At 37.9% G+C, this 23,417-nt stretch overlaps 1 protein-coding gene across 1 annotated transcript; it reads left to right on the forward strand.

Moving 5' to 3' along the window:
- Positions 1-4,076: 4,076 nt before the first annotated feature.
- LOC131250671 (uncharacterized) lies at positions 4,077-9,769 on the forward strand. The gene is made up of 2 exons (XM_058250953.1): positions 4,077-4,131; positions 9,321-9,769. Exons 1-2 carry the CDS (start codon positions 4,077-4,079, stop codon positions 9,767-9,769), a joined length of 504 nt encoding a protein of 167 aa, XP_058106936.1.
- Positions 9,770-23,417: the final 13,648 nt, after the last annotated feature.

The following is a 23,417-nucleotide window of genomic DNA, read 5'->3' on the forward strand; positions in this document are numbered from 1 at the left end:
GAGGTTAGGTTTGGGATTTGTAACGCCCCGAATTTTGAGGGTCGAGCAAAGCTCAACTCCCAAGATCCAACACATCACTTATGCAACATAGATAATGATGTTTAAATGTTATCCATATTAGTGTATTTAACATAAGTTAGATTATACTAAAACAGCATATCATACTCTAGAGATAATGTAATTTAGCAAGTGAAAGACTGAAATATATGCATTGAGATAAGTAAGCGGTTATCTGCCTCAAGAGTATGATAATATAACAGGGTTGAATACATACATGTTTTGTTTCAAAATATACAAAATGTCAAAATGTGAAGTGTCTGACTAAATTATATATCCCTATGATCCTGTCGAAGCAGCACGAGGTCTACATAGACATGCCTGAGAACTAAACGTAAGAGAATTCTTCCTCCTCATCCATATAGTCATGCTCCATAGTATAGACTCCATCGTCACCTGCATCTGAACTAGAGTCTGGTTGGTGTTTTAAAACACCATCCCAGGTGGGAATGAATAGCTAATTCAATGGAACTATAAAGCAAAGGTTAACATGTTATCAAGTCAATCAAGCATTAGCGATAAAGCAATACAACAATCACTTCCTGACTACTCTTGTTAATGCAGGAATGGAGTGCAGTAATGATGTATGCTCTCACACAGAGCTCCCTCACAAGTGACTCCTACAACCAAGTTCGCGCATGACAACACTTCCTCATAAAGTGCAACTTCAACAACAAAACACATCCTAAATAACCTTACCCAGCCCCCTACTAACTAGAGCATTATTTTCAAAGGGGGTTCGGATCAAACAGCTCACCCCAACCCACACTGGGACCATAGCCAGGCTGCAACTGGGCGTTAGATGCAATGTGATGCATGGTCATGTTAGCTGATTATTTAGTTAAGTTTATTCATACAATAGGTTCGGGAAGCTAGGGTACCTCCCTTTATATCATTGGCCCAAACCAAAGGATCCATCTAAGGTCATCAATCCTAGTTAAACACATACGATAGACAAGTTGTAGGGCATCACCCCTAAAGAAAAGCAGTCGATAGGCAAATTCACAAGTTTATACTCGAGATCACTCCACCAACGCCCTACCAACTAGAGCGTTATTTTCGAAGGGGTCCAGATCAGACGGTTCACCCCAACCCACGCTGGGAGCTCAGCCAAGCTGCGGCGGTGTAGGCCGACAGCTCGAAAATGGTGTCTCATACCACCATCCTGGTTCACGAGTTTGGGTTGCTCACTGGTCACTATGGGGAGGCTTGTCACCCCAGCGTAGGCCGACAGCTCGACTACAGTGTCCCATATCACCATGCCCAGCTCATAAGTCTTAGCGGATCGTAGTACCATGGTTGAAACGGGTCTTTACATTGGTAAGGGGTACCTTAGATTCAAGTAGTAGTGGCCATACATGGTGAACATACAATAGGCCAATCATTTGTTAGGAAAGTTCGATTGGTATGGGCACATGCTGATTTAATCGACGTGGAGTGCATAAGCACCCCGTGTGGCCTAACCACTGTCGACAATCTTCGTACAACCTGGATTCATCAAATTTTCCTAAATGTTGCGTGACTAATTTAGTCACCTAAATAGAAAAAAAGTTACCGATTGCCTGAGCTACGTGGTAGCCCCAATCTTACTCAGATGCAGCAAATAAATATATGTGATAGACATTGCAGCATTTGACAAACAATCCAAGTAAATACTTCATTTGAGCATTTTATCAAACACCTTGAACATGTTAACAAACACTTGCATTTTATCCATAAATTTAGTAGAGGCAAATATGATTACATGAAATAAATTATACATACATACAAGGTAATGCAAAATACTATCTTAATACTTGTAATAAGTACAAATCATCAATAATTTCTCATTCAGATAATTGAACAAACACTTAGACTACACTATACCAAATACATAGACTAGGTTAGTTACAATATATATTTGAGCAATTCCTTATATGGAGAGAATAATATATATGTGACGATGATTAACCTTAGATCAGTAATCACAGCAAGCTCAAATCACATTCAAATGCTCATTCAAACATTTCAATAGACACATGAAATGCATCTTTTATCTAACACAGTTCATACATGTATATTTTACAGGAATAGGCGTATCTACAACAATATGATAGCAATCAAGTCAGACATAAAATCATTAGCTGACATTGAAAGCATTGAAAATCATAATCTAAACATTTATAGTCCGCACCTTTTATCGGATTGTTCGTTTCAAACTCGGTTCAAATCCTACGCTCCCATCTACAGAACAATGGTTACCTAAATCACGAAATAGGTTAGCTATTTCGTCGATTTCTCTATTTGGATTCCTAAAACAAGATTAGGGTTAGGATTTCTTACCCAAATCGAAGTTGGAATGGCTCGTGTAACGATGGTGGAGAGGCGATTCGGTACGTGTAGTGGGAGTGAATCTTAGCAACGATCTCCCGAACTCTCACTCCACTCCTCACTCTTTTCTCCTCTTTTCTCTCTTCTCTCACTTAGGGTTTGAGAAATTCATATGAGAGAGGGGTGGGGTCGTTTAGGGCCCATTTAGCTAGGTGGATTGGAAATGATTGAATGGTGTTAGGGTGGATGGCATGGATTTCAAGGTAATGATGGTGTTTTCAGTGGATTGTCTTAAGATCCATGGGATTGCTATATCGAGTTTGTTTGGCACGTCCGGCCAATCCCGGGATTAAACCTTCCCATCCCTTCCAATTCCTCGAACCAAACACGTCCTAGGCAAATTTGAATAGATTAAGGTGGATTGGATGAGATTTAAAGGTAATGATGGTGTTGTTAGTGGATTGTCTTAAGATCCATGGGATTGCTATATCCGAGGATCAGGTCATCCAGCTTGTTTGGCACGCTCGACCAATCCCGGGATTTAACTTTCAATCCCTTCCAATACCATCCAATCCCTTCCAATCTGTCCAGCCAAACGGGCGCTTAAGGGCCTTATATAGGCTCAAAAGTGATGTAAATGGCCCCAGGGCCATGGTATACTTGGGTTATAGCCAAAGGGTGACTGTTTCTGACGAATGAGGCTCATCTGGAGGTCCATTACTTGTCTATGTCATGGAGTAAGTTCCTTGACAATGGATCTAGGCCAGGTTATGATTTCGGTAAGATCGGATTAGTGGATCGACCGTGGAGGACCCGTATTAGATCAACGGTCGTTGTCACTCAATCAAGGCCATAAGTATACAAATAAGAGCAAAGAAATTTCCTTGATCCATGGGTGAAGTTTGGTAAGAATCTGACGGTCTAAAGTCTTCAATTTCGCTCACAAGCGAATGGTCCAATTCACTTAAGTTCTGGTTCACTTTCTAAAGATATTCACATTTCTCACACACTTCGCTCAAGGCTCAATTTATGCGTTTCTTGATACTATTTGGGCTCAATTCTCATGATAGTTGTCAAGCCCAATAAGGCGGTCATAACCTTATAGTTTCGCAGTAATCGGACTTTCGACGCGGTCCTGGTCCGATACGGAGTTTCAATGTGCTCCCGAGAGTAATTAGGTTTTGGGATTTCTCCTAGGTTTGTAAGGGACATTGATTCAATGGTATTAATGATTTTGGGTCTTACTATTTATGGAAATGATGGTTCGAGTTAAATCCACCACTTACTTAGTTTAGTACTTAACTAAATTCCGCCCTAATTACGAGAGAATACGGTCCTAGGGTAGTTCTATGTCCCTTTTTGGCACTTTTAGTTAGTATATTATTTTAATTATTTTTTTAGTAGTTCATTATCAAGTCTACTTTATATCCACTAAATTTCATTACATTTCGTATTCTAGAAAAATTCTAAAAATTCTAGAAGTAGCAGCTATCAGAACTAATAATTTTTAGACAGTTATCACATCAACCTAGATTCAACTATATTAAAATTTTTATTTTAATTTTTAGTTATTTTTATATGAAACTAGACTTATCAAGCTTCAATCTGGCTTTTGAATCACATAAATCGAAGTTATATTGAGGGAGATATGACTTTTTGAAGTCGGTCAAAAAGTGTAGAAAATTGCAGCGAGGGTCCACCGAAATTCGATGCATTGGCGCGCCGCCGGCCGGGCGGTGGCGCTGCGCCCCGCTGTGCTGTCTGGTGATTGTTTTGCCACGCGACTTTTGAAACAAGCGTATCTTATAAACTGGAATGAGTTATTCGACGTGCAATATATGATTTTGGGATAGGAGAAGCTAATTTATTTAAATAACCTATTTATTTCGTAAGATTCCATAAGGTTAATGGTCAAAAACTCATTTATTTACATATTTATTAGTTGTAGTAAATTTTAGTTTAAGTATTATCCTTCATCATATAAACTTTAGGATTAGTGTCTAATATGAAAGTATTTAGAAAAATTTGAAGAACAAGGTGGTGAAAGGTGAGATTTTTGAAGGAAATGAGTTAAAAGGGGATTTGAGACTTTGGGATTAAGTTCTGAGAAGTTAATAAGGTGTTACGATTGACCCATTGCATAAGGACGTCCATCGCCAAGTTGGGAAAAATTTGAGACGTTATAGGATTACAACAGAATATTCATCACCTGTAAAGATGAATTGAAAAACATATCAAATATAAAATTCACAAGATAATCATAGTGTACAAAATCAGATATAATTGAAAACATTATAGCATTTCATGAATTTGAACAAGCTTCATATGAAATCGAGATAGAAATTGAGCGAGGAAATACCAAAAATTGAGCGAGACAAACTATCAAAATAAGTGAGGCAAACTATCAAATTCAGCAAGGTATGCTAGAAAATAAGCGAGGCGACCTATATAAATTGAGTATGGCAATATAGAAATTGAGCAAGGCAAACTGGAAAAATGAGCAAGGCAAACATGAAATTGAGCAGGGTAAACATAAAATTCAGCGGGGTAAACTAGGAATTGAAAATTGAGTGTGACAAACATGAAATTGAGCAAGGCAAACTGGAAATTGAGTGGGGCAAACTGGAAATTGAGTGGGGCAAACTAGAAATTGAGCGAGGTAAACATGAAATTCAGCGGAGCAAACTGGAAATTGAGTGGGGCAAACTGAAAATTCAGCGAGGGTAACATGAATTTCAATAGACTTAAGGGCCTGTTTAGATGCCTGTAAGTTGGGTAAGTGGGAAGTCACTTACAGGGAAGTCACTTACAGGTGGTGTTTGGGGGAGAAAAATTGCTTGTAAGTAACTTACAACCTGTAAGTCACTTACAGGCAAATCTACTAAAAAACTACAGGGCGAGGGGGGTGGGAAGACACTTCCCTGTAAGTCACTTACAGGCTCAACGGTCATATTTTTAAAAAGAGGGAAATATGGAGAAATGCACCAACCCACCAACCACCATTATAGCCATGAAGCTCCAGCCAATGAAGAGGAAGCAGCAGCCATTGAAGGAACTCCAGCAAGCCTTGCAGTAGTTCAGCCAATCCACATCCTACAACACTATTACCGCAGCAAAGCTTCATTATTACCGCACCAACAACTGCCGTTTACCACACCAACAACCACCATTAATAAGCTTCTATAAAAAGGGGATTGCAGGTTTCGTCTCTCCATCCCAAGCTCTCTATCTCTCTCCCTCTCTGCAATCTCTCTCCCCCTCCCCCTCTGCAATCTCTCTCTGTCTCTGTAATCTCTATCCGTCTCTGCAATCTCTCGCTGCATAGTGCCTTCCATCTTTTCTCCTCTCGAAACGGTAGGGTTTCATCCATCATTTTTTTCTTCTTTGAAAACGGGAGTGGTTTGACATTAATATATAAGGCACGCTGGCACACCTGCGCACGTGCGCATTTTTTCACACCTGTTATGGGCCTCTAATTCGAACAGACCATGTGATGCAGAATCCCATGAAAACGTTTAGGGACCAATTTGGGCCTGATTTAAAACTCTGGTGGGCCATAGAAAAGAGAGATGTAAATCAAGGTAGGAAAATGTTTTCTTTTTTCATGGCCCATCAATATTTTAGATCAAAGTATAAGTTGGCTAATGGGGGTTTCATGGGGTTCTGCATAATGTGGACCATTCGGATTTTGGACTCAAATCACATATTATGAGTTCTCAAAAAGTTCTCAAAAGAACTCTTGCCAAATGGTGCACGGCTGAGTATTATGCGGGAAGGAATCATGTGCTGAGTAATGCGTAAACTTTGTAAATCCACCATGATATATGTATTTGATCCACACTGTCCATCCATTTTAATGCTTAATTTTAGACGAAGAAATAGATGGACGGATTGGATAAACCAGTCCTAATTTGAGGTTGCAATGAAAGTGGTCCTAAACATCAATGGTGCATCTTGAATATTTTTGCTTACATCTCATGAAACTAGTGCTAATTTGGTTTCATCGCCGAGTGTTACATACTGGGAATTTCATAATTTGTTTCTGTTTGCTTGGTGTTTTTCTTTCATGTTTGCATTGGTTTCTATTGCAGTTCTCTATTTTATTGGTTTTGCCACTTGTTTCTACTCACTGTATCTCTTGGTTTCTTCCTTTTCTTTTTGCATTATTTTTTACTTGCCTTCTCTTGTTTTCTTGGTTTTTCATTAGTTTATTTTTGCTGCTTTCTCATTCTCTCTCTTAGTTTTTCATTGGTTCACTTGTCATCTCAGTGTTCTTCATTAGTTTCTGTTCAGGCATGTTTTCTTCTTTTCTAGATTTACTACATTAGTTCTGATCATGTTGGATTTCTTTACTAGATTTTTTTTCTTCGGCTCCTGGTATGAGTTCTCCTGTCTACAAGATTTTCTTTTGCCCTGTAAATCTTCAGGGTCTTGAAACCATTTCATAGCCGATTGGATAAATCATGTGCTAATTGACCTTTATCATATTTATATATGCTATTTGGGAACCTTGCTTGAAATGCAAACTTTTAACTTTTTCTATGATTAGAAATTGTATGAATTCAGCACAATCAAACATATAGTTTCTTGTTTCCATTACGTATTAGCATTAGTTTCTTAATGTGAGGCTGCCTATTGCATTCTCTACTTAATATGTGGTGTTCATGAAATCAAGAAGCATGTCTGGAAGTTGTCATGTAACCGTCCAGTCTGGACCATCCAGCAAGGTCATACCCTTTAAAATGCTCCCCTTTTCATGGCTGAACTGACCATCCAGCAAGGTCATACCCTTTAAAATTCTGGTATACTCATTGTATATATTGCGCCCATCTTCATGTCTGAACTGATGTCCAAAGATTCTGAACATGGTTTGATGCTTGAAATCTTTGCTTGGGAGGACTTTGAAGATATGGGATCTTTGACTTCTTTGGAATTACTTGTCTCTGTACCAGCATATGATGTAGAACAATCCTCATCTTTGCTACCATTGACGCCCTTCTGGTAGAACAGTTGCATTTGCAAGGCTTGTACTTGTTTCAGCAGTGGGCATCTTTTAACATGTGAATCCAGATTTTCTTGCAGTATAGAGCTGGAAAAAAAAGTGAAAAGATAAATATCAGGAAAGGGTAAGTGAGCTTGAGCATCAAGAGCAACATTTCACAAAAAAAAAAAAAAAAGGTTGCTTTTGGATGCACAAGTGAATTGAACCATGACCATTCTCTTTAGTCAAGAGGAAATAACAAATACTAATGGTGTTATTGTTGCCTAGCATTCACATCGAAGAAGTAGCCTCAAAATGCAGTTGCATTCCTTTCAAGTCCAACTTGAAGATAATTTAATTGCATTCCCTTCAAGTCCAACTTCATAATTCATAATATAAAAACAGCTTGTGTATAGCAATTTTTTAATAGAAAAACATATACTATAGAACAATAACACTACATTCACCTGACAAGGAAATCATGAAAAATAGAAAGTTAGAAACTAAATTACTTTATCAGATCATATCATCTGTGAGTCTGTGACTGAAGTCGAACCAATCTGAAATGCCGAGTTTGTTAGACAAAACTGAGAGAAAAAAAACTGGACATATCAATAGAAAACAAAAAACAAAACAAAACAAAACAAAACCAAGATTCATAAACTGATTTTGGATAGAAAAAAGTACACTGGTTAACAATAAAAACTACTTTCAACATTGGAAAAGGATAAACTGAATGACTAGAATTACTGAGGATGGGTGGAACAATCAACTAAAATTCCCATCATAGCCAAAAATGAAAAAAAAAAAAAAAAAAACACAACTCTTCAACAGATTATTGCAGATAGAAAAAGTACACTACCGAAAGTAAAGAGTTCTCAACAATAAAAAAAGAGCAATGGAGTTTAAAAAACTACTCAAACATGTTTGAATAGAGCTAGATGGAAAAGATAATTGCTTTATACAAAAAAAAAAAAAAAACCCATTTCTTGAAATTACAAGAAAAAACTTCGGGACTAAAAAAACTTAACAGGGTCCACGACATGGAACCAACCTGAACCCAACTGTGGTCTCTTTGTATGGTTGTTTGTGACCTTGCCAATCATTTGTTTCAATCTTGAACTTATCTTACTATATATTTATTCTTTGATTTTTAGATTTATTTGTGAAATGGATTCGGATTCTGAGATGGATTTTCATATGATGTCTACAATGACTACGGCTTGTGCATTAATGACTATTTGACTGGATAAAAATAATATGTTAGAAGAATCACAAGAACATCAACGAAATTGGATAGGCGCACAGGCTGCGAATGCGATTAATAATGGACCAGGGCCAACATGCTTTAACTACATTCGTATGCACAAAGACGCTTTCTTTAGCCTTCGTGATATGATACAAGAAAAGAGTAACCTGGGAGGCACATTTGGTGTATCACTGGAAGAAGAGTTAGTAATTTTTCTTCATATAATTAGCTATAATATTAAGAACCGTGTCATGCAACATCATTTTAACCATTCTGGGGAAACAATTAGTCGTCACTTTAACAGAATGTTTAATACAGTTGTACTTTTATAATGCGATATTATAAAACCACCTAGAAATGGTGTACCACCCGAAATAATGAATAGTACGAGGTTTTTCCTGTACTTTAAGGATTGTGTTGGAGCCATAGACTGCTCACATATTCCAGCGATGATCAGTATAAAAGAGCAAGTCAAGTGGCATAATCGAAAGAGATTTATTTCCCAAAATGTGTTAGCAAGCTGCTCTTTTGATTTAACATTTCAATATGCACTAGCGGGGTGGGAGGGATCGACATCAGATTCACGAATACTAGCAGATGCTCTTAACCGACAACACAAATTGATTGTCCTAGCATGTATTGATCTAAGTAGACATATAAATATATATTTATTTATTAATAAGCAGATTACATTTACATGACTTTTAAAGTGTGTTTTTTTAGGCAAATATTACTTAGTAGATGCTGGTTTTGCAAATGCGCCGGGCTTTTTAGCACCATTCCGTGGTGTTCGGTATCATCTAAAAGAATTTAGGCAAGGTTGTCACCCTAAGACAAAAGAAGAGTTGTTTAATTTTCGTCATTCCTCATTGCGGAATACTATAGAACGCGCTTTTGGAGTATTGAAGGCACGATTTCCCATATTGAAGATTACTTCAGGCTATCCTTTAAATACACAAGTCAATATAGTCACTGCATGTTGTATCCTACATAATCATATTATCAATGAAAAACGTGATCAAGAGCTTGATTTTGAAAATAACAATGATATTGGTGATGGTGAAGATGAAAGTGAGATGCATGAAGATGAAGGTAATGAGAGTAGTGAAGAGGAGAATGAATGCGACTTCCGAAATGAATCTGCGACTGCTAGGAGGGAAAATCAAAGATAGAGGGAATTTCGACTTGGACTTGCGTCGGCTATGTGAGAATCATATAAGTTAGAACAAAACATCAATTAGTTATATATATATATATATATATATATAGAATGTGGATGCTGATAGAAAGATTATTACAATTTATATTATATTTCTATATCTTATGTGGCTTTATATGTTTGTAATGTTTAAATGTACAATGTTTTAAGGTATGTCACGAAATGCAAAGGCAAGTAGCAGTGGCCGAAAGGCACAAATTAATTGGACATCATACATGGATAAATGTATGGCAAACGCCTTAGTTGAGGAAGTATCGCTGGGAAAAAAAATCTGACAACGCTTTTCGAGAAGCTAGTATGAATAAAGTAACAAAAATTGTGATGGAGACATTTTCTGTGCAAGTGGATGGAGAAAAGTGCAGGAATAGGTTACGAACACTTAAAAAGAAATATAACTTGGCAAAGTTGCACTTAGCAAAAGTGGCTTCGGTTGGGATGAAGAAAGAAAATGTGTTACCGCTGAACCAGACGTTTGGGATGAATTCATCAAGGTGAAGTTCATTCAAAACTTGAAGTCATTCATATACAGTGAAAACTAACTAAATTCTATTTATTTTATAGGCAAAACCTGAAGCTATTTACATTAGAAACAAGCCATTCCCACTGCTAGCTCAGTTTGATATTATATGTGGGGACGATTCTGCTACCGGGAACGCAACACAAACTACATCCGATCTTGAGGAAGAAGTCCTCCATTCATCTCATTACATGGATGACATCCCATTGTCCTCATACTTCTCTGGATCATATACACCATTTGCACCACTCGATGATGTATATTCCGACGGAACACAAGGTCAATATCAATATGGCGAAGGAAACGGTCAAAGGGATGTGAGAAACTCTGCTCCAAGGCCACTAAAGAAGAAAAAGAAGAATGCCTCTATTGCATCAACTGTTATTGAAAAGTTTGAACGCATGCAGGAAACAATGGATGAATATGTTTCATTCAAAACTAAAACAGTAGGAAGACTATGGGATGAGTTGGAGAATATAACAACCATTGATTCTGACATGATGTATAGGGCCTATACATTCCTTGCGGAAAGACCGCATTTTGCTTCTACGTTCCTAGATCATGTAAGTCCTATTCAAAGGAATGAATGGTTGGAGAGAATGATTCCCTATTAAAAAATTTTAAATGTAATTTCTATAGTTAAAGAAGACATTGGTAATGTAATTTAATTATTAGATTTTCTATTAATATTTTAAAATTTATTCTCAATGCTTAAATTGAGTTATTACTCCATATTATAGATATTTTGAATTCGTGGACCCACTTTTATAGCCCACTTGATGATTGGTTTAACTTAATAATTATCTCAAATATTCATCTTGATGGGCTTAACAAAATAACATATTTGATCCTATGTTTTTTTTTATATGATTATAACATTTTAGAATGATTTCCCAATCTAAGCTCTGCTCGATGTGAATATACAACTTTCTACTTGTAAGTAACTTACAGGCTATCCAAACAGAAAAACTTACCTGTAAGTAACTTACAACTTACATCCAAACAAGTTACCTGTAAGTAACTTTCACTTGTAAGTGACTTACAGGTAAGTCACTTACAACTTAAAAGAACTTACAGGCATCCAAACAGGCCCTAAAATGTATTTGAACTAGCCTAACACATAATTAAAATGCAATTGAACTAGACTAACATGAATTTTAAAATTTTAATGAACTTAAAAAGCAATTGAACTAGCCAAACATCAAATTCATGTATGAGTTGGGGAATTCAACCAATCATGTATCGGGAATGTCGGCGACAACTCGAGCATATTTTCGAGAAGTAGGTCAAATAGACTAAGAACTCTTGAAATTTGAAATCATTTTGATCAGTATGCTTTTATCGTGCTGAGTTAATAGATTTGGGCCCACCTTAAATGTATGTGGACTATCCACAACATTCATCCGTTTTTCCATCTATATTAAGGGTTTGAGCCCATAATGATGTTTTATTTGTAATCTATCATGTTCATCGGATGATGTATACATAGATGAATGAAAAGCCCAGATGCAAGCTTTATCCAACATGCAATATATTAAAATATACCTGTTGTGCGTGCTTTCTTCAGTGGACTGACCATTTTTAGAAGATGAGGAAATGCTAATGTATGGAGAGGACGTAATCCAATGGGAGAATGAAGCGATCCAATGAAGGGATTTTCGTGCTTGGAAAAAAGGGTTTTTTAAAAGCAACGACAGTGAAGAGCAGGGTTATATTTTGTCCTCAGATGCTCCGGCGTACGTGAAAGGTCTAAGGGGAGAAGTTAAGGTTTGTATCCTTCATGAAAGACGCCAGGTAAAAAGTGGGGCCTACAATGATAATTTTCTCAAAGGAAATTGACACCAGTCGCTAATATCAATATCGGATAGAAAAGACAGAAATATCACTTTAAATAATTAAAATGAGGCAGCTTTTAGTAACTACGCAAAAAGATAGTCGGATTTTGGTAAATGACTAAAAATACCTTGCCCATATTACTTTAAATAACTAAAAATGAGGTGGCTTTTAGTAACTACATGAAAAGATAGTCGGATTTAATAAATGACTAAAAAAAAAACTGTACCCATCAGGCGAAAGTCCGATTAAGGTTTGCACCATTGCGATGAATGCCTGTCAATTATTTTCTTTTGTCTACCGTCGATTTGAGGGTCAGTGAATGGACAGACTAGATCATCTTATCGGTTTTTTTTTTTCGCTAATCGATTTTCCATCCACAGATTGGAACACTTGATGGACCGTGGAGATTCGTGGATATCCTTACCACGCATACAGTGGAGAATGCTTCTGGACTCTGGATTGCCTGCAAAAGCCTTTCACAGGTAGTTTCTGCGGTGGGAACCTAGGTGGGGCCCATTGTGATGTCTATGAGAGATCTAGAACGTTCATCCGTTTTTTGAGATCATTTTAGGACGTAAGGCTAAAAATGAGCCGGATCTAATACTTAAGTGGGTCGTAATAAAGGAAAAGATAGTAGGGAAATTCCTACAGTTGAAATCTCCCTGGGGTCAACAGTGATGTTTGCATGCCATCCATACCGTTCATAACGTCATTACTACTTGGATAAACTGAAAATATGAATATTAGCTTAATTCAAAACTTTTTTGGCCCCACAAATATTTTAAATGTTGGTCATTAAATCCTCACTTTTGTGGCCGACTTGAGTGTTGGACCCGGCTCATTTTTGGCCTTAAGTCCTTAAATGATCTCAAAAATTAGATGAACGTGGTGGATCTCTCATAAACATCACGGTGGGTCCTACCTAGGTTCCCAGTGCGGGAACTTCCCTCCGAAGGAAATCCGGTCCCCATAGGCCGGAGACGGACTGGCTACTCCCCCCCGACACGCCCCGTGGCTGATGGTCGGAGATCTGTGGGCCCCACCATGATGTACGTGTTTCATCCATTCCGTTCATCTATTTTTACAGATCATTTTAGGTTTGATATAGAAAATGATAGGGATATAAATCTTATGTGGGCCACACCACAGGACAAAAATAATGAATGGATATTCACCATTAAAATCCTCCTAAGGCCCACTGTACTGTTTATTTGACATCTAATCTGTTGATTTGGTCATAAAGACCTAGGTGAAGGAAAACAATATATATCAGCTTGATCCAAAACTTTTATGGCCCCCAAAACTTTTTTAATGGTCAAAATTCATTCAACACTGTTTCTTGTAATGTGGTCCAATGAGATTGAGATGTACTTCATTGTTTTTTTCATATCATAAAATGATATATAAAAATTTATGGACAACATGGATGACACACATACATCATGATGGGCCCCACATAGCACTGACCATCAGCCAATGGCTGGTGTCAGGGGGAGTAGCCAATCCGTGGGGAACGGACCGGATTGGCTACTCCCCTGGTGGTCGATGCTCTGTGGAACCTACCATGATGTATGTGTTCCATCCAAGCCGTCCATCTATTTTCTTAGATCATTTTATGGAATGGGACAAAATATTAGATATATAAAAATCTCAATTGGACCACATTACAGGAAACAATGTTAAATAAGCATCGACAATTAAAAACCTTTTAAGGGCCATAAAAGTATTGGATCAAGATGATATTTGTTTTTTCCCTTCGTCTGGGCCTTTATGATCTAATAAACAGATTGGATGTCAAATAAACAGTACAGTGGGCCTTAAGGAGGATTTTAATGGTGGATATTCAATCGTTATTATTTTCCTATGGTGTGGTCCACCTGGGATTTATATCCCTCTAATTTTTGGGTTGAAACACTAAAATGATCTGTAAAAATGCATGAACGGAATGGATGAAACACATACACTCTGAAGGGGCCCACAAAGAACCGACCATCAGCCACGGGCTGGTGGCAGGGGTAGTAGCCGATCCGTTTCCTATAGGCCATATCTATCTGGACGCGGATTTCCTGCGAAAGCCTTTTGCAGGAAGTTCCTGCGCTGGGAATCAGGTGGGCCTCACTGTGATGATTTTGAGAAATCCTCTTCGTCCATCCGCTTTTTGAGTTTATTTTAGGACATGAGGCCAAAAATGAACCGTACCCAATTCTCAAGTGGGTCGAAAATGTGAGAATTCATCCCAGTAGGAATGACGCTATTAACGGTATGGATGGCATGTAAAAATCACTGTAGAACCAGGAATGTTTCGACGGTAGAAATTTCCCTAACCACCTTTTTCCTTTAGTACGGCCCACTCGAGTCGTGGATCCTTCTCAATTTTGGTCTCACAGCCTAAAATGAGCTCAAAAAACGGATGGACAGGGTGGATTCCATACAAACTTCAAGGTGGGCTCCATCTGAGTTCCCAGTGCAGGAGGAAATCCGCGTCCTATCTATCTAAACCGACACTCCACGTGAATCGTGGATTACGAGGAGTTTCCTGGACTGGGAATCAGTAGTGACCCCAACAGTACCGAGGACGGTACTGGTAACTGCTGGTTGGTGATATGCGGGCCCACTATGAATCATGTTTTTTTAATCTACACCGTCCATTCATTTTTCCAGCTCATTTTAGGCCATGTGAGGAAAAATATGGCAGATTTAGACCATACCACAGAGAAATAGTGGTGATTGAAGGCTAACCACACGAGTCTTGAATCAAGCAGATATTTTTGGGAGCGGATTGGCTACTCCCCTGGTCGGTGCTCTGTAGGCCCCAGGATGATGTATGTGTTTCATCCATGCCGTCCATTTATCTTTTCAAATCATTTTATGGTATGAGAAAAAAAATAAGTTATATCCAAATTTCAATTGGAACACATTACAGGAAACAGTGTTGAATGAGCGTTCGACCATTAAAAAACTTTTGGGGGCCATAAAAGTTTTGGCTTAATCTGATCTTTGTTTTTTCCATTCATCTGGACCTGTATGACCTAATCACAGATTGGATTTCAAATAAATAGTAAATTGGGCCTTAGGAGGATTTTAATTGTGGATATCCAGTCACTATTGTTTTCCTGTGGTGTGGAACACCTTAGATTTATATCCCTCGCATCTTTGGGATAAAGCCCTAAAATAATCTTTAAAAATGGATTAACGGAATGGATTAAACACATACATCGTGGTGGGCCCCACAGAGCACCGACCATCAGCCACGGGGCTGGTGGCGGGGGAGTAGCCAATCCGTTTCCGATATTTATATTTTCCTTTCGTCCATGTATCTTGAACATTACATCGGGCCTTAAAGAAGTTTTTAACGGTGGGTGTTCAATCACCTTAATTAAATCTGGATCTACCTTATTTTTGGGCTCATGCGCTTAAATGATTAAAAAAAAGGAATGAATGACATAAATAAAAACATTCACCATGGTGGACCACGGGGCACCGACCAGTACTGTTCGGGTCCCTACCGAATCCGAGTCCGGATTCTAAGAAATTCCGAGGGCAGCTTGCTAACGTTGGGCGCGGATTGGTACTCCCGCACCAGGACTGTGGGGCTACCGTGATATAGATGTATTTTATCCAAGCCGTTTATATATTTTGAAAGATTATTTTAGGATATGATCCCGGAAAGCAGAAAGATGGAAGGCTCAAGTGAACCACGGGACAGGAAGTAGTGGTGATAATAACCCTACTGTTGAAACTTCCCTATAACCCACCGTGATGTTTTTCTGCCATCCAACTTGTTAATAACGTCACATAAACCTGGATGAAGGGAAAACATAGTTATCAGGTTGATCCAAAACTTCCGTGGCTCTCAAGAAGTTTTTAGTGGTGGACTTTTAATTCCTACTATTTCCTGTGGTGTGGTCCAGATGAACAATATATTTGACTCTTTTTTGTCATTATCACTTAAAATGATTTTTCAAAAGAATGAACGGTATGAATGGAATACATACATCATGGTGGCCCCCCAAAGCTCCTGATAAGACGGTCCATCTCCAACTAGGTCCCCACACCACAGTAATCTCGGTATGAAATCAAACTCCGACCGTCAGTTTCGCTGACTCATTTCAGAGGAAAATCCAAGACTCAAGTGCGCCACATTATAGGAGACAGTGAAGAATGCCCACCGTTGAAACCTTCTTGGGCCCACATAAGATTTGAATCTAATGATATTTGTGTTTCCTTCATCCTGGTGAGAATCACCTTAGGAGCGAGTTGGATGGCATCCAAACATCAACGAAAGTGAGGAAGGTTTAAACGGTGTGCGTTTCCAACCTCACTTTTCTTGCTGTGAAGTCCACGTAATCTCGTAGTTTTGGAATGTCAAACTAACACGAGCGGGAGAAAACTGACGGACGGAGATTTCACGCTTACACTATGCAAGCCCCAAGTGGGAGTGGATTATCTGTTATTCGGGAAATAGCTTAGTTGGTGTCATTCGCACCACTCGGGGCCTAAGTTTCTATATTTTCTCGATATCCATGCCGTCAAACTGTTTTTTCATCTCATTTTGGGATGCAACACTAAACATTAAGAAGATAAAGATCTCAGGTGGACCACACCACTAGAAATAATGATGAATTACTATTAAAAACTTTTTGTGGGCCATAAATTTTTTGGATTAAGCTGATATTTGTATTTTCCCTTCATCCAAATCTTATTGACATTATCAACAGGTTGGATTTCAAATAAACATTATGAAAATCTTACAATGGCTCTTTGGAATTTTTAATGGTGAGGCACTCAATAGCCACTGTTTCCTGTGGGGGTGTTCGGTCTGATATTTGAATTTGCATAATGTTTGGAATACCATTCTGGTGTGTATATACAAAAAAATCATCAAAATGAGCCCCACAGTAAGGATAACACCCACTAAACTGTTAGCACGTGTCACCTAACCCACTCCCGCATGCATAACCCGGCAGTAGCCAGACTTGCTATTGAAGTTGCATCACCAAATTATGCTGGCTCAACCATGATGTATTTGTTGTATCTATGCCCTTCACCCATTTGGAGAGATTATTTTAGAGTATGATCCAACAAGTAAGGTAAATTTAAATATCAAGTAAACCCATCATAGAAAACAACAAGGATTGAATACCTATTATTAAAAACTGAGGGTGACAAAATTTAGACTTAGCTATTATTGGGTTCAGTAGCTAATCAGTAAGTGTGGATGTGGATTGCTTACTTGAGCATTAAGAAGGTTACGGAAGCAGTGTAGCAAAAATTTATTGGTGCTCTATGAGCCGCACCATAATGTATGTATTTTATCCACGCAGTTTATCCATTTTTTAAAGATAATTTTAAGGTCATAATCCTAAAATAGGCAGATCCAAATTTTATGTGAAGCACATCACAAAAAACAGTGGAAATTAAACCGTTGACATTTTCGTCTCCACCTTTTCCTAAGTTGTAACCTTGACGATCATGTCCTAATATGAGTTGGCAAAATGGATGAATAGGATGGATTTCTCGCAAACATCACGGTGGGCCAGATCTAATCATTCGATCACACCAACTCCGCTCTGCAAGCAATGCACGTCCATCAATTGCTCGTGGCATGCCTGATAAAAAAATTCGTATGATTGGACCATCGGTAGGTACAGGTGATAAAAAACTCATATTATTGGAGCATTGGTAGGTATCCGTAATAAAAAATTCGGATGATTGAAGCATTGGTACAGTGAAGAACACGTAGACAGCCCACATGCAAAATTACAATTATTAGAGTTGGGAAGTGATGGAGGCGATCAGGTTGCTAGATTTGCCTTATCCTCGTGCTTGTATATGGGCTGTCAAAGTCGTTTTCTATGATCATGATGTCGACACGTGTGCTCCACATGTCACATGAGAGACAGATGCATAGTGCCTCTGTCACACGGAGCTGCATACACTAGCATGCCTGGATGTGCGAGCAACACAAAGCTTTGTGGGCCTGACTACGTTTATCAGCTTCTACCAGCTCCTTTCCCTCGTGTTAATCTTTAAAAAGGTTAAAAAGAAAAACGCTGGGTTGTCTACATCATAAGGAATAAACGAGATTGAATGACTTTTACAATATGCTGATGTTGATACGTATGTTTTGTTACTTAGTTAAAATGTATTTTTACACATCTGATGGCATCTTTGTACCACATCAACTCAAGTTTCAACTGCTATATGCCAAATAATAATGTTATCACACGAATAAAAAGCATTTGCATCATGCGCATATAAACCACTAAGTTACAAGCAGTGGTTTTCTCCTCAAGATGTTAGACAAAACCGATTCACCTATTTATAAATACCTTCATATCATTTCTACACATATGAATAGGCATAAAAATCCAACAAAAGGCATTTGCATCAAGCGTGCACGCGCGCGCGCGCGCGCACACACACACATGATGTTAGAAAAATTGGATCCACATACTTATAAATACCTTGATAACACTTCTAAACTGATGAATAAGTAGTAGAGATATAGAAAGGTGTTTAGACTTTCAAAGAAGAAAAAATAATTTTAGTCATAGGTGTTACTAAGGTGAGACTTATTTAAACATTATACGATCACTTGTATATGCCATGATCATCCATCGTGAGTCCTGTCCATATTAAAATTCTAAACTCTCCGAAGACAAAGTAAGTAGGACTATTAATATTTTGTATTACTGACCAAAATAAACGTTCTAATTTTACTTTTTAAAGATCAAGAGTTTTCTCTAAGAATGTAATTATGGATCTGGGCCAAACTACAACTTGAAATGTAACTACTTTCATAGGTTAACGAAAGCCACTCATTATAATTTTCTTTAGGCATACATCATATATGAGTATAGTCTGTGAATAGGCATTCCCTATGTATAAGAGTAAAGTAGAAGTAAACATAAACAGTGAAAACTGTTGACCCCAAGATTAATTGATTAGTATAAATACTTAACCGTTCTTCAATGTATAGTAATTTCCTAATGTAAATAATGAAAAGCAAATTCATCCCCATCTAGTATTGATTTTCTCACACCTTGTTAGCTAATTGGATATTTGACACTTGAGGTCTTATGATCAAATCCATGACACCAAGCTATATAAAATGCCTAACATTCAACAATTAACGAAACGTCAAAATATTCTCTTAAAATTTCAAAACATAAAAAAACATTTGGTGTCAAATAACTGATATTTAATTTTCCCTTCTTAGTGATGGTTGGGGAACCATTGCATATATATTGAATTAAAGTCATTCATCAATTGAGAATCAACATTGTCATGAGAAATAGATAAATATTCGCCCAATCCAAAACATAGACAAGCCACAACACATAAACTTCAGGGGTTTTAAGCAAATTTTTATTGTGTCATTACGCATGCCTTAGTGATAAACTCATAAAAGTTCCAACGGAAGGTCATGGGTTGGAGTACTCATTGTGGTGTGAGTGCATGAGTATGAGGTATGAGGTATGAGGGCGCGTGTAAAAAAGCATGAGCGTAGGGTATGCCTATATGTAAAAAAGAGTAAGATTTTACATAAGATTTTACATAATCCCTAATATAGTGTATCAAATAACTACTTTCTTTAAAAGCTCAAGCAGTTAAATAACGGTGTATTAATGCATATCAGTAAACTTTAACATTCCCTTAATGGTGAAACCCGTATGGAATATATTAAAAAGGGCACAATCCTTTACGAGAGAATATATTAGGAAAACATATTTTATTATTTTCAAGATATGAAAACAAAGCTTCAAGTTCTAGTACTATGTCAAATAATTAATTTCTTTAAAAGCTCAAGCAATTAAATGATGGTATATCAATATATCAATGGCCTTAACAACGTGATCATTGTTGCAAAAATTTACATTGGTATTACATAAATATTTTAAATGGTGAACGTTGAAATTGGCTCACTCTAAAAATTTTATGGAAATAATCACATGCACACTTGATATATCAAATAATGATCAAATGTCGTATTAGAAAATTGTCGGGACCGACATTTTATAAGTAGCACGAGGAGCAATCAAATCGGAGGCCAGGTCACCACGAGGACGTACGCGGTGGCAGGTCCACGTTCACGAAAATCAGATCCCCAGCGTGATTCTAGTCGACTTTTAAATTTAAGGTTTGTTAAGCTGGCGCATGTGCAGAGAAACTGTCTGCACGTGGCATGACAAATTTACAAAATCAAAGCCGTCCATCAATTGAGTCCTAACATATAGAAGCCCTTGCCAAAGACATTTTCTATTTCATTGGTTAAATGAACCCACGATATTATATGCAGATGAACGGCTGGTAAAAACTTTCTAATATTTTGTGCGAGTATTTGGTTTATAAATAGAAGCTACCCGATGAATGTACCGTTATGATTTCTGGTAAGTGCATCAAAATCTGTGGGACCCATCTTATTGGAAGCTTGGATCTTGGTACACGTGTACAAGCGCATGCAACTTGATGGATTAGACGCGTACATCAAGTTGGGCGCATAAATCATACTGAGTTTATCAGTGTGCCACCCTTGTACGTTCCACGTCAGGAGTGGCCCAATCTCCTTCCTGATGATATATCTAACTTTTTTCTGGCAGATGACAACGACGTCGTCCGGAAGCATGTAGATAACAATATTATTGCACACCCAAACGCCAAAAAACAGGCACCACGTTTAGATCATGGCACATGCGTGTGGGATCTGGGTCGTTCATCGGATGGTCCCATGATGAATGTCCGTTAACCTACCAGCTGCCCTAGTGAACACATGACGGCTATAAAAATGAAAACCAACGGTGTGGATTCAATGTGGATGTGGTGTTCACCTCATGAGTAGAATGGCCATAGTTTAGTACGGGACAGATGCATTTAAAAGGTCCGTGTGAGGAACGTACCAGATACAGCAGCCATGTGCCCATGGTGCGTTTATTTTAAGCGCTTGGAGATAAAGCGAGTGATATTAATCTTGAAGTTGCGTCATCATAAATAATTGCAACCGTCCACTGCAAAAAATGGCAGATGCGATTGATGATTGCAACCGGTCATGGACACATGGCATCGCGAGTGATGATTGTAACCGTCCACGTACACATGGCATGCGCATGTGATAATGGTCCCTATCGCGGTTGAAATATCTGGCCAATACGTTATCCACATGACACGTTACATTGTACGGTACTAGAATCGTCTGCCATGTATAAAATCCAGTCCGTCCATCAGGTGAGATCCGCAAAGCTACGTGAAATACAACTCATGTAAGCCTTACCACGTGGAACAATGTGGATGGAGGAAGACAGCAGGTTTGTGCGTAGCTACGCTTTATCTACACGCCTCTCATATCCAAACTTAGGCGGTCCACATCAGACTTTAGGCAAAATTTTACATTATTGCCACTGTTGTAACCGAGTAGTGTTTTTTTCTATCCTTATGGGGCGTTGGCGCAGGGTATTAGATGGAATTTAGTAGGAGAGAGTTGCATTTGGTGTCTTGCAATTCCACGTAAATTGCATTCAGTCCCGTGCAAGATTTTTATAAATTTTGAAATTCAATACACATGTGGGCCCACATTAATGGATGTACTTATCTATGTCATCCATCCATATACACCGTTTACACTTGATGTTCTCATTATATGTATACACAAGTGAATAACATCAATTGTAAATTTAATCCTTGATTACAATTTCATGGTCTGCCAAACAAGATTTTGCTAAATCTAGCGCTTTTCCATTGCAAAACTTTTATCCCAAATATGGAATTGGATGGTTACAATACTATGGTATTTCTCGACATGTAATCATTGTACAATAATAATGTTAATCCCATCTAATACAATTCAATACCCTTTAATTCCACTTACCAAACAAGCCCTTAGGGGCGTATGATATTGGATGAGATTAGATAGGATACAATTGCATTGGATCCTTACTCTTGCTCTGGTGGTGGACTCTTAGGAGGCACTACGTCATGAGTGTGTGGAGGTGTGTGTAAGTGTGTTTAAAAATAATTTTTAAAAACAAGAAAAACAAAAGGATAGAATAGCATTTGTTCCGATGTAAATTTCATCCGGCACATCGGAGGATGGAAAAGGTTGGGATTAGGTGGAATGAAATTGCATTTGGTCCTATGGAATTGCATCCGGTCACATGTAGAATTTTTGTGAATTTTTAAATTCACTACACATGTGGGCCCCACATTAAGGCATTTGTTCATCCATACCGTCCATATACATCATTTACATGTGATCTTCTAGTTATATATGTGTACAAGTGAATGATATCAATTGTGGATTTGGTTGGTTGATTACAATTACATGGTCCACTGAAAATGATTTTGCTTAATCCAATGTTTTCCCATAATAAGAATTTTATCCCAAACATAGGATTGGATGGTGTTGCCTTAGCATCGATGCATTGAAGCGTTGGGCATTGTGGGGCCCAATGTGATGTATGTGTTTTATATCATACTGTTCATCTATTTTTCTAGCTCAGTGGACCACACTATGGAAAAGAGTGGGAATAATGATCCGACTATAATGTTTGTTTGTTCAAAACTTTTGTAGCTTTCAAAAATAATGTTACACATTCAATTAACTATCCTATTATGTATATCACTTGAGGTTATGATGTCTTATTTTTAATTTTATGAGAGTAAGACAGATAGAGAGTGTGAATATAAAATACACAGGTGGCCTCACAACACCCTACATATAAACACCACCGCCAAGGGGTGGATACGCTTCCGGTTCTGTAGTTAATATTGATTAATGAAACCCTGGCCCACTGTATGGTAGGTCTTACCTAGTGTCAGATGGTCAGGTTGGCAATTGGCTAAAAAGCTTTTTAAAAAGGGTGCGGGCCCACGGGCACGTGGGTTTCATTGCCATATCTGCGTCCCTTGTAGTCCAATGAGAGTAGGTTAGGTGTTACGTAGGTAATACCTTAGTGGGAGTTGCCCTCATTTTGTGGGGCCCACCTTGATGTTTTTTATTTTTATTTTTTCTAAATAAAAAAATATTCACTGTCTATTTAATTTTTCATCTCATTATGCAATTCCAAGTTTTAAGCATATCCAAATCTCACATGGACCACACCACTGGAATCATTGGTGAATGATCGTTAAAAACTTTTTGTGGACCACAAAAGTTTTGGATCATTTCCTTCATCCAAGTCTGGTTAACATTATCAAAAGGTTGGATGGAAAATAAACATTATATAAATCTTACTATGGGCTTTAGGAAATT

Source organism: Magnolia sinica, chromosome 7 (genome assembly GCF_029962835.1).
Source record: "Magnolia sinica isolate HGM2019 chromosome 7, MsV1, whole genome shotgun sequence".
Taxonomy (NCBI): domain Eukaryota; kingdom Viridiplantae; phylum Streptophyta; class Magnoliopsida; order Magnoliales; family Magnoliaceae; genus Magnolia; species Magnolia sinica.